Source organism: Oryzias melastigma, linkage group LG4, assembly GCF_002922805.2.
Source record: "Oryzias melastigma strain HK-1 linkage group LG4, ASM292280v2, whole genome shotgun sequence".
Taxonomy (NCBI): domain Eukaryota; kingdom Metazoa; phylum Chordata; class Actinopteri; order Beloniformes; family Adrianichthyidae; genus Oryzias; species Oryzias melastigma.
Genome location: NC_050515.1, coordinates 13,564,104 through 13,576,185, shown reverse-complemented (window position 1 = coordinate 13,576,185; position 12,082 = coordinate 13,564,104). Strand labels below are relative to the sequence as shown.

General features: G+C 37.5%; 2 protein-coding genes across 4 annotated transcripts in view; both read right to left on the bottom strand.

Annotated features, from left to right (window-relative positions):
- LOC112150710 (interferon-induced protein 44-like) overlaps positions 1-5,506 on the bottom strand; it is a 15,918-nt gene extending 10,412 nt beyond the window's left edge. Inside the window, exons 1-3 of the mRNA XM_024279173.2 lie at positions 4,377-5,506; positions 3,225-3,273; positions 2,834-3,029 (exon numbers count right to left, since the gene is read on the bottom strand). Of these exons, the coding sequence (XP_024134941.1) occupies positions 2,834-3,029; positions 3,225-3,273; positions 4,377-4,887 (756 nt within the window). The 5' untranslated portion in view covers positions 4,888-5,506. The remainder of the gene's footprint in view (positions 1-2,833; positions 3,030-3,224; positions 3,274-4,376) is intronic.
- Positions 5,507-7,078: 1,572 nt separating this feature from the next.
- LOC112150594 (interferon-induced protein 44) overlaps positions 7,079-12,082 on the bottom strand; it is an 8,072-nt gene continuing 3,068 nt past the window's right edge. For 2 of the 3 annotated variants that reach the window (XM_036211548.1, XM_024279007.2), the window contains 6 exons: positions 11,182-11,230; positions 10,768-10,963; positions 10,310-10,462; positions 10,051-10,222; positions 9,846-9,946; positions 7,079-9,749 (listed from right to left, as the gene is read on the bottom strand). In XM_036211548.1, the coding sequence (XP_036067441.1) occupies positions 9,579-9,749; positions 9,846-9,946; positions 10,051-10,222; positions 10,310-10,462; positions 10,768-10,963; positions 11,182-11,230 (842 nt within the window). In that variant the 3' untranslated portion in view covers positions 7,079-9,578. Of the gene's footprint in view, positions 9,750-9,845; positions 9,947-10,027; positions 10,223-10,309; positions 10,463-10,767; positions 10,964-11,181; positions 11,231-12,082 lie in introns of those variants that run through there. The other variant, XM_036211549.1, reaches the window with a different exon arrangement.

Sequence of the window (12,082 nt, the reverse complement as noted above, 5' to 3'; positions counted from 1 at the left end):
CTACTGTAGGAAAAAGCTTGTAGTTGTAACTTGAAAACTACAATCGGTAGGCAATTAGCTTCCTGCTCCGCTACATTGTACATTGTACGTATGCAAACAAATAGACACTGTGTCTTTCATTTTCCTCATCCAATCTGGAATCTGGCTCAAACCTGTACGGCTGGACAGCTCCAATATTGCTTGCCAATTCTGTTGCACAGCGAATGTTAGCTTGGGCTTGTGAGGGGCTGTAAGCTAATGGGAGAGTGTAAACAAAAGAATTATGAAAAATGAAGGCAGGCTTACTCCACTTAAACAGTCCAGCAAAAACTGTCTGAGAAAATGACATATTTTTCTTAGATATGGCCTAAAAATGGTATAATTCTGAGTGAGCCTGTTCCATCTTGTCCACACCCCTCCCACTGAAGGTGAATCGGGGAATCTGTCAATCAAAGGTTGGAGAAGGGGCCAGGGCACCACATGGTTTTACGGAGGCATCTGATTGGTCAGTTGAATGACTTGCGATTAAGAAACAATATATTTTTAAAAAATTACTAGGATCAGAAAGAATGTTTTAAGAGGAATGCATCAGACCAAGAAAGGTTATTCTGACAAATAAAATTACAAATTTAATTATCTATTTCTCTATGGAAGTTTATGGGCTTTTAGCCTTCTTGAAATCAACAGGTACTTTCTATTTGGAACATGAGAGGGGAGGTGTTGGGAAGTCCATTGATATACAGTCAATGCCATAAACCATAAAAAGAGCGGGCGGGGGGTGAAACCGACCAGGGAGTAACAAAACTTTCCAATACCGCACCTGACCAAAGTGGCTGGTGCTTAGAGTGATCAATTTCCCATTGACTCTCATGTTAAAATTGTCCCGAAAACCTTCCCGACTGTGCTGCCATCACAGTATCAGCAGGGCAGTAACTGCAAGCGCTACACCACATATTTATCAACATATTCATATTTTGTTGTTTAAGTTCATTAATATATTTATTAGGGCTGTCAGATTTGTCGCGTTAAAAACGCATTAATCCGACAAATGCTTGACACCGACAATTTTTTTGACGCAGTAATCGCGGACTTTCTCATATGCGCCTTTCCATACCGCGCGCGCGGGCGTCCCGCCCTTTAACTCACCGGCTGCTCTCACTCGATCACAGGCGGGTCTCCAACCACCAAGCTGCGAGCTAAAACCGGCCGGCGCTAGGACCTGGAGAGCTCCTTCACCCTAACCTGGCTCCAGTTCGCGTCCAGTACCACGTCTGGTGGTCCCGAGAGCTGCGGATCCCCGACGTTCCGAACAGCAAGCGCACCGGGGGACGTTTTAAAATGAGTTTCCAAGTCTGAATTATGCAAACAACTACCAACACAGATCAAGTTATCCCTAATCACTGGACAAAATTTTAGAAGACAGCTGTCTTTTGAAATAGGCTTTTGAGCATGAAGAGCTGAAAGTTCTTTTTGGAAGGCAGAAGCTTGCTCACTCTGGAGGATGCCTTTGTCCATTTCCTCATGTGAACGTGGCTTCTCAAACCAATGCCACCTTTTGCATGGACCATCTCCACTTGAGGGCTTAAAGGATGTTGGTAGGTGCATCAGGCAGCCGACAGCTCGAAGAAGTGGCTGGAGGCTGGAAAAATGCTGAAAGCGATCTAGATTCAGATAGTTCTTCCTCAGGTATGTACTATATGTTTTGACTTCTGGCCTGATTTCAGTGTCGTTTCCTGGATGTATCAGTTCAAATCCTTCCGATGAATGGATTTCTTTATCCACAGTCTTTTGCAGAAACGCTGGTCCACAGAACCAGTTTGTTTGAGTTAGTTGGGAGGGAGGTAAAAATCTTGAAATGTGATCTGCTGGATTTTCTTCAAAAGGTACATAGTGCCATTGCTGTGGTTTGGATGAATGTCGAATGCGCTGAATCATGTTATGAACATAGACGCAGAACCTTTTGGTGGTGTTGTGAATATATCCAAGTACCAGTCAGAGGGGCCGTAGGCAAGAACTGGCAGCAATGCCTCTGACAGTCTGCCCCAGGGCAGCAGTGGCCACAGTAGTAGCTTACCATCAAGAAAGTACCAATGACATGTGAATGAATAATGGATATACACATTTTGTAAGCGCTTTGAGCGTCCGGAAAAACGCAGATAAATCTAATCCATTATTATTATTATTATTATTATTATTATTATTATTATTTCTTTGTTAAGGAGGAACATCTCTTTCTTTCTTAAGGTAGAACACATAAACTAGACGTAACACTTTTACACAAGCATTATTTTAATTTGTTACTTGTAATGGAGTAATTTTTACATTAGGGTATCTGTACTTTTACCCAAGTGTGGTTTTTAGATACTCTTTACAACTCTGAAATGTTATTTTTCTAACAATATTTTAAGAAGTGAATTGGAACTTATCACACCTCCCCACAGAGCCCTGATTCCAACATTATTGGGTCTATCTGGGATTACATGAAGACACAGAAGGAGAAAACCTTTATCTACAGTAGATCAGAGGTTAGTTCTTCAAGATGTTTAGAAGAAACAACCAGCCAAGTTCTTTCAAAACTGTTCAAGTGTAGCCAGTGGAAGTGTTTTGACGGCAAAAGATGGTTACACAAGGTATTGATGGGATTTAAATACCTCTGTTGTTCATACTGCTTCTGTTAATTGATTAAAAAAGAAGTATGTCGTGATGATTTGATCTTTAAAAGCATTCTTTGTTTACAAATGGATTCATGTTTGATCAAACTATTGCACAGTTGTGTAAATACAAATTATTATTGTTAGTGTGATTATTATAAAGAAAAAGAATGTGCTTTACTGTTTGGGGGTCAAAAACTCACAAGTCTTGTCACACTGGTTGTGGAAGTTCCAGCCATGGCCTGGCCGGTGACATGACCTCTGAATACAGACTTGAAAGAATTGAAGAAGCTGGACTTTCCAGCTCCAACTGGTCCAACAAGTAAAACCTGGGCTGCAGGCACAGAGCTGATCGGAGGTTTGTAAGATTTAATTCTCTCGATCAACTTCTCCTTTTCCCTGCACCAAATAAAGAGCATGAACAGAATCTTAAAATGATTTGTGCATGTTTTTAAAGACAACAGCTAGCATGTTTATAGTATTACTCATATTTAAAAGGATCTTACAAGAGTTTAAACTGCAAAAATGTTGAGATTTTTTTTCAAAATTCATAATCTGAATAGTTGTCTTATAAAATACAAATAAGTTACTTACTCATACTTCCAAGTCACTTCCCTCCATGGTTTCTCAAATGTGTGGTATTCTGTTAAAGAGAAACAAATGAGAAACAAACAGTAAAAAGCAGAGGTGTGGCTTTGATCTGTGATTGACAGTTAGATTAGCTAGCATGCGCTGGGTCTTCAATATGGCGAGTGGTTTCTCACTGTTATGTTCAATTAAAAAGCATAATATGAAGAGTGGTATCAGGCAAAGGATGCAAGTTTCTGCACAGAACCTTTTGAGGAAGTTGAGGATTTTTTTGCCTTCCCCATTTCTCCCAAGGCCGGCGCTCATGGTCCAGAACCTTATTCTTTTGAGCCGAGCTGGTCAAGATGCAGCTTTTGCAATGCCCGACATGTGGGCTGCCTCATTATTGAACTTTTTTCTGGGTGACACACACACTTGCTCAGTCCAGTTCTCATATACAGTCAATGATTAGATTGGAGTGGAGCAGAGAGTTTGCGGCCCGCTGATTGTTGGTACCTAACAACTACAAGCTTTTTAAATTAAAATTTTTTCATCTGCACCTTATTTACAATGATTTGAATAAAGAAAAAAAATCAGAAATGCAATTTTAATCCTAATTTTCTTTTAACAAATCCCTCATCATGAGAAAAAATGCAACAAGAACATTTGAAAACATATAAAAAAACACCATTTTAGTTGGAGTTGGACTTTGAGTTTGAAAAGAAGAAAGACTGTACAATCAAAAAGCCACTTTATATTTTAACACCATAACATCAGTTTCATGAATCATATTTCAATTGAAAAATCTCCCAATTTTACTAAAAATATAACCTTCTAGGACAGATGTCACCACTGGAACGGGTAAGTCTTTCACCTAACAGTTACGTCTACTCTAAAGGTCTTCAAACTAATTTTACCAAAAAAGGGCACAAATCTGATGATTTGCTGCCTTCTTACAATGACTTGCAAATTAAAAGATCAGGAAGTCTGTGTACAAAAAATTACAAATTTTATTTTAATCTGTTTACCTGATCTTGAACTGATATTGTGAAGTCAGCATTAAGTGTTTTGTTTTGTTATGTTTTGAATGTAATCTTTGTTCTGCTTTTAATGCAGAACCAGTCTGCCTTGTGCTTTTTTGGACAAAGAAAATGAAAATTGTGTGTGAGTAAAACTTACCTTCCACCTGGTAAACTTCACATTGAGTTAGGTCCAGGTTATTGTCATGCATCTCTTCAGCAGTAAAGCTGTAATGTTTTTTGCAGAAAGGATTTCTGGGACTTCCAGGATTGCTGAACACTTTTGGCTTGTTTTTATTGGCAAGAATCAGTGTGTCCCCAAAGTTAGGACCACTGTTCTTTGTCATTTTCACTGCACGTGAAGCATCAGTGACTGGATATTTGTTGAGCTTTTCTCCACTGAAGGAGAACACAAAGGCCTTATCATCACTTACAAACTGTCCAGACTGACTGAACGGTTGTCTGGTGTAGCCTCCAAACACAAAACCAGAGTTGTTGTAGCCCACAGACACAGTGGGTGACTTGTTGTCACAGTGTTGGTGGAAAGCTGCACTGGTAAAACCATGGATGCTGGCTTTGTAGAGCAACTTCAGTTTCATAACATTTCCCAGCTGAGAGCAGATTGCTTTCTGCTGCTCATTAGTGAGCTCAGGTTTCATCTTGGAGTTCATCTTGTCTGATAGCGATCAAGTGGAAAATGCAGATTTAGCTTGAGTCAATACCAAACCCTAAAAAAAAAAAAAAACAACAACAAACAAAGATAAAATAAACATAATAATGTTATGCAAAGGCTTTTCAATTTTGAATTTTATTTATATAGCTCAATATCACAAAAAATGCCTTCATTGGGCTTGTGTGGTATTTAGAAAAAATATGTATACAAGTTTGAATTTTTTAATAAAATAAACACAACAAGCATTTCTAACTTGAATTAAATGAATCACTACCAAAGATTGTTCTGAGGTTTCCTGTTTTTGCTCACATTCCCTTTTAAGTGTGAACCTTCCTCATCTCTTGAGAGGAACGCAATGAGCCGGAAACCAACAAAAAGCAATACAGCGGTGGACACATACACATTTAAGGAATCTCTTTACCACATGCAAAGGACTTGTTCCCTTATTTCTCTTTCTTCTTTAAGAGTCAGGCATGATTTCAAAAATGTTGGTCAAAACTGGAGAAATGCCACTACATGAACAACAGAAGCAGTTTCACTTTCCTTATTGTCTACCTCAATGGGCACAGTTGGGGGGAAAACAAATCTGTAAGTTTTCTTGTAAAATCCTGTTTTCTAGACTAAATATTTCTTTCAAACCTTAAAACCAAAGTCACATAACAATGAGCAACAAAATCTTAAATTTTTTTAGACCATTCCAATTCACTTGTTGGCAATTGAACAGCATAAATCTCCTTTGAATGGCACTCTTACCTTTAGTCTTTGTTGAAGGCTGCGTGCCAAAGAACTGAAGAGTGTGAGATGTGGTAAGTTAGATCCATCTCGTCCACAAAAGCGAAAGCAAAAATTTTACAAAAGCCTAAAACTGAAAGTATAATAAATGCAAAGAAAAAAAAAACACGACAGAACAGTCAGAAACTTCAAGTTTGTGGTAATTCCATGTTTCTAATGTTTGCATTCTTTTTTATCGTTTTGGTGCATTGCTTACAACAAAATTTAACTTCTCACAACAGTTATTGCAACCTCCACAACATTTAGTCATTTGGGCACGACCTTCTGGAAGTTTCATATTCATTTTATCCAATAGCATATGCTTTTGGACAGGGATGTGCACAGGATTTTTGAGGGGTTGGGGCTCAAAATTTTAGTCCTTAAGACATTATGGAAATTAAGAAAAAAAAAGGTTCTAATAGGTAACTACTCAACTATGACCCCTATGTAGGTGAAAGTGATAAAATTGTCCTTTTTTATATAAACAACATATTGTCAACATGAATTCACTTATTTTATCACTTATTGTATTCTTTTCCGGCAGTAGTATTTCTGGTCATGTTCTGTCCCTTGTCTGCCACTTCAGGTTAAGTTAATCATCTACAGCTGTCTTCATTTCATCTGTTTATTGTCCTCAGTGTAAATTCTCAGGTCATCTGCTTTAACACCTTTATGGTTCTCCAAAGACTTTCATCCTGTTTTAGGTTATTTATTAAAAGTTTAAGTTAGTGCTACTAAGCACAGTTTTCTGCATTTTGGGTCTAATATCCAAATCCGGGGCTCGAGGGCCGGCGACCTACTGGTTTTCTAGAAATCTTGCCTTATTTGCTGCAGATTACCTGGATCAGGTGTGTTTACCCAGTAAGGAGTTTCCGTGGCAGGTTGGTTGAAAAACATGTAGCTGCTATTGGGAAAAGGTGGAGCATATCCTGGGAAGTATGCCAGTCTATCACAGGACTACACAGAGACATATGACTACACACACTAACATTCACATTTTTAGAGTCAATATTTGATCTATAAAGCATGTTTTTGGACTGTGGGATGATGCAGCAGTGCCTGGAAAAAAAATCCACACAGGTAAAGGGAAATCATGCGAAATCCACACAGAAATGCCCCCCAGCCAAGATTTGAACACAGGACTTCTCGGGCCGTAGCTGTTATAATCATGGAGATTACATATTACATTCACTAATTTAATTAAACCCAGCACCTCTGACTTGGACTAAGTGAATCACTGACTTAAATTGTTGCACATATTTTCACTTTTTTGTTCACATTACTATTTTTTACTTGACTGACAAACTTCTTTATTTTTTGGGAGATACACAACAAGACTGACAGTAACCAAGCAGTGCACTAGCAGACATGATCGCATAAGTAACTAACAAGACTTTTTTTTATAGCTTCCTCCCTTATTTTTTTTTTTACTAAAAGGCCATAGTTTTAAAAATGTTAAAGATGAGATTGGTTGATCTTGGAGTAATGACAAAGAAAAGTTTACTCTCCTCACACTTTAAGTTGCAAAATTATGTAAAAATCATGTAACGTCTCTTCCTCTCCTGTTTTAATACATTGACCCTGATGCTCCCAAGTGTAAATATTTGACTTCACGTTTTAGTAAAACTGTATCTATTCCAAAGATTCTACACTAGTTCATTAGACTTCTTCATGCTTGCAAGCGTGTACTCTTTCTCTACTCTGTTTAATTAACATTCTTGAAACTGTTTGACAAACATTTCTTTATTCCATCAGAACTTATAAATTTTCCACCACACAGAAAAGCAAAAGAAAAAACAATTTAGATCATGCAAAAGGTACTCCATACCTCAAATTTGGCAACACTTATTTTTGAAAATGCTTTGACAACAGATTTAACAGAAATAATTGATAACAAACAAAAAAAAAACAGTTGGGTAAAACTGAAATAAAAAAATGGGAAGCTTTATCAAACCAATGAGACATCAAGCATCAACTAGAAGCCCAACCCTGTCGATTGAGAAATAATTCAATTTTATCTATATAGCCCAAGATCACAAAGAACATTTGCCTCATTGGCCTTTATGTCAGTAACTTTACAGATGCAGAAAATTAGTCATAAAATAAGAACAATAGCTAAAGACTAAACAGACTAAATAAAACTGTTTATCCATTCCCTTAGATCCTCCCTACCGGTAAGGAAAAACTCTTAAAAAAAGACCTGAGTCAGGAAAAGAGAAGAAACACAAAAAAAGACGACATTCTTCTCTTCTCCTAGTTCTTAATTAAAGTACCTATATCATCTAAGTCTTTTAGAGTAAACTATATCTCGATACAAGATCATCTTTATTAGCTTTGGCACACTAAAGAGCAATTTTTGACTAAATTTGAGTATATATATATATATATATATATATTTTTACGAGTTCATTTTCCTACCCCTGAAGTAAGACGACTCAATCTCTGAGTCATCACCTTTCACACTTGTTGGGTGTCGCTCATTTCGTTACCACAACCTAGACTAGAGCCTGCAAAGATTGATGTGCATATTGTGAAAGCATTTTGCTGATCATTGCTAGCTCTACGTAGAAAGTGTGTGTGTGGGTGTGTGTTAGCCTGGGGTTGGTGCAGTCAGTGCAGACTCTTCCTGGAAATGGCTGTTCCCCCACGTTATACCTATGAACATGGAGACCCAGTCATTCTCTGGGACTGAGATCAGCTGGTGCTTAGAGACCAGGGTTGGAGAGCATTCCTCTGTAGCAAAATGCTGTTTTTGGAAGCATTTTTCATTAGGATTTAACATCACAATAGACTTAAAAGCTTGTAAAAGGTTGATTTTTGCATGATAAAGGCCCTTTAAACCAATAACCCCAGTAAAAATTGAAACCTCCAAAATGTGTGAAATCAGATTCGGTATCTATCAAAAGGTTAGGGTTAGCTCTTGCTCTGTCCCGGTCATGGTATGTAACTTTTACTGGATGCACAAAGTATTTATAGCACAAAGCAAATTTAGCACCAAAAGTGGTGCAAATGTTTATGGACACTCATATTTGATGCTAATTTTCCTCCAAGAGAGAGCTGCCTTTATTTCGTTTAGGAAAATTAGTTGATTCAAGATGTTAGTTTCACCAAACCACAATTAAAAAAACATGCAAATTCAGTACCTTCTTGATTAAAATCTTACAGCCTTCTAGTTTTACTCATTGTTTTTTGTTCTGTTAGTTTTCTTTTCAGTAACTCGGCCAGCTAAGGGTTGGATCAGCAGGAGTGGATCAGATGATTGAGGGGTTCCACCAGGCAGCTGATGCTGACATGAGTGCTCATTGTGGCAACTAGTGATGTGCAAGTCATGAATGAATTGCTCAAAGCTTTCGAAGTCACTTTACTGACTTGTGAATCATGATTTATCTACCCCACAATTAACTCACCATTCCTTCCACCACAAACTACCAGCAATTGTAGAACATATTCACATATTCATTTTAACATACCTCTTCTTCCCTCTCTGCCATGAGGAGTAAAAACATTTATAACAAAAGCTCAAAAAGTTGGTTTTGCGTGGTATGGCACCTTTAAAGTGTTAGTTTATTTTTACTTAAAGTTTCGACTCATAAAACGAAAAAAAAAAAATTTAGAAAATGAAATCCAGTTGTCAGAATTCTGCCACTGATTCTGCATTCTTGACACATCTGAATTCTTTAAGCAAAGTAAGGGAATAAGTACCCCTAAAGATGAAGGAGTGAAATTCCCCTTCACGTTTAACCCCTATTTGCTATAAAGAGAAGAGGAAGCTCTAAAAGGAGGTACATGGATGCATAAGGACAGAAAGATCATTGCTGTGAGTGAAGAGTCTAAAGAGGATAGGTCTAGAGACATGATTTGCTGTGTTGACCTCTGAGAAAAGAGGCCAACAGACAAAGAGGAGGACTCCATTACTGTTCATTCAGACTCTTGCTCATCAAAGAAGTCATCCACAAAGTTAAGTATCTGATCGACCGCATTGAGCAGCAGGATGTCGGTGTTCATGTCTGGTTTCAGCTCCTCACTGTAGTTCTTCACTGGAATAACGCAGGACAAAGATACACCGATACGAGTTGCAGCCTCCTCCATCTGGATCACATGACACAACATTTAAGAGATTTTAGAGAGCGGAAAACCTGAGCTGAATGCATTCATTCTATTGAGTGAGGCTCAAAAAATCCTTACTAATTCCTTGACATATATGCTCTTGTAGACATTTGTGATATCTTCTTTCACCAGAGGGCAGGCTTCATCTATTTTAGTGAGCAACACCAGCTGAGGGATCGCTGAGAGAAACACAAGAAAATTGTTTTCAAAGTAGCAGCTACAATTACAAACTCAAATAAAAGCAAAAACTTGTCGAGCCAATGAGGAAAGGCAATCTACTTACTTGACAAGTTGACTGTCTCACGGATAGCTTTCAGTGTCTTCTCCATATTTTGGGACATGATGGAGACCTTGCTGGCATCAACGACATAGATCACACAGTGGATCTTGTCTTTGAGTTCTGGATTCTTGCAGAAACCGTGAGCTTCAGGTTGCAGTGAATCAGAGGGGCTGAACTGCATGTGTAAGAAAAAAAGAATGAGTGGACAGTTACTAAAAGCTACAAGCAAAACTTATCAACAGAATCTGATCAAGTCCTTTACCTGATATTTGTCAGGTATGTGACCATTGATGATGTTACTGATCTCATCAGGATTAAGCCCCGCCCCTTCTTTTGACTCCAGTCCCATGGTATCACAAATGACGAATGGCAGAAGTTGGCCATCACGTTCAGCTTTCACTGTTAAGGTGCGAAACTGTCAGGAAGCAAAAAATATATACATTCATAAATAAAATAAATATTCTGATTTTAAATTAATATGTTATTTAGGTGTTTCTTATTTAGGAACATGAAGACACAGAAAGATGGGAGAAAACCTTCATCTACAGTAGATCAGAGGTTAGTTCTCAAGATGTAAAACAAAAAACGACCTGTTGAGTTCTTTCAAAAACTGTTCAAGTGTAGCCAGAGGAAGTGTTTTGAAGATGGTTCCACAAGACATTGATGTGATTTAAATACATTTATAGAATGTGCTTTACTGTTTTGGGGTCAAAAACTCACACGTCTTGTCACGCTGGTGTAGGAGGTTCCAGCCATGGCCTGGCCGGTGACATGACCTCTGAATACAGACTTGAAAGAATTGAAGAAGCTGGACTTTCCTGCTCCAACTGCTCCAACAAGTAAAACCCGGGCTGCAGGCACAGAGCTGATCGAAGGTTTGTAGGATTTAATTCTCTCCATCAACTTCTTCTTTTCCCTGCACAAAGTAGAGAGCATGAACAGAATCTTTAAAGGATTTGTGAATGTTTTTAAAGGCAACAGCTGTTTTACTTTTGCATATACAGTATTTAATTTACAGTATTACTCATATTTGAAAATTTTTTTTTGCAGTCTAAACTAACAAAAATGTTCAGATTTTTTTTCAGGATTCTTAACCAGAATAATTTTCTTAAAGAATGTAAATAATGTTCTTACTCAGACTTCCAAGTCACTTCTCTCCATGGATTTTCAAATTTGATGCATTCTGTTAAAGAGAAAAACAAATTATCAAAACAAATAAGTGTTTTAAACAAAAATGTAAAAAAAAAGCAACTGCCCTTGTTGATATATATAAACACAAATATACAGGGCTGAGGGCTGATATACTGGCTGAGTGTGGAGAGGGAGTGCAGGGACAATACTCAGGTGAGCGCTCCCTCTGGTGGTTGGAGAGGGAAGCAGCAGGTTGATCCAGTTTTTCAAACTTTTATTTGTGATTTTTAACTGAATCTGTAATGGGAAATTAAAAAAAAAATAGAAGCACCCCCATTTTTTATTGAATGCCACATGCTTCCATAAAGATTAAAACTAGTGATAAACAATAAAATAATTACTTTACTCATTATTTATTTTTATATTTTTCCAAAAAATGTCATGCATAAATTAATTTCCCTTATTGTAGGGCAGTGATGCAGCACCCCTTTTGGACTTAGTGTCTGTAGGGTCTACTTTTGTCTTGGGATCACATATTTGATTTTTAAACCTTTGTTTTTATTTTGTCCGAGGTTTGCTAATTGTGGTGGCTTTGAAGTGCAAATCACACCAACAAATCACTCGACGCAAAACCTACTTTAAAGGTCACAACGTCCATTAAGAAAAGCAACATTCCATTACATTTCTAAATATTACATTTTAGAAATCAAATAAATTTCCAGAAACCAAAACAAACAAAAAAACTTTGAGAAAACTAAAGTAATTTCTATAAAATAAATGTTAAAAAAACAAAACACCAAAAGAAACCAGAGAAGCGAGGTACTATGAAACATCACTCATGGCATGATGAAATCCTGTATCACTTCATGCCAAATAATTCTCAATTGAAATAATGGACTTACCT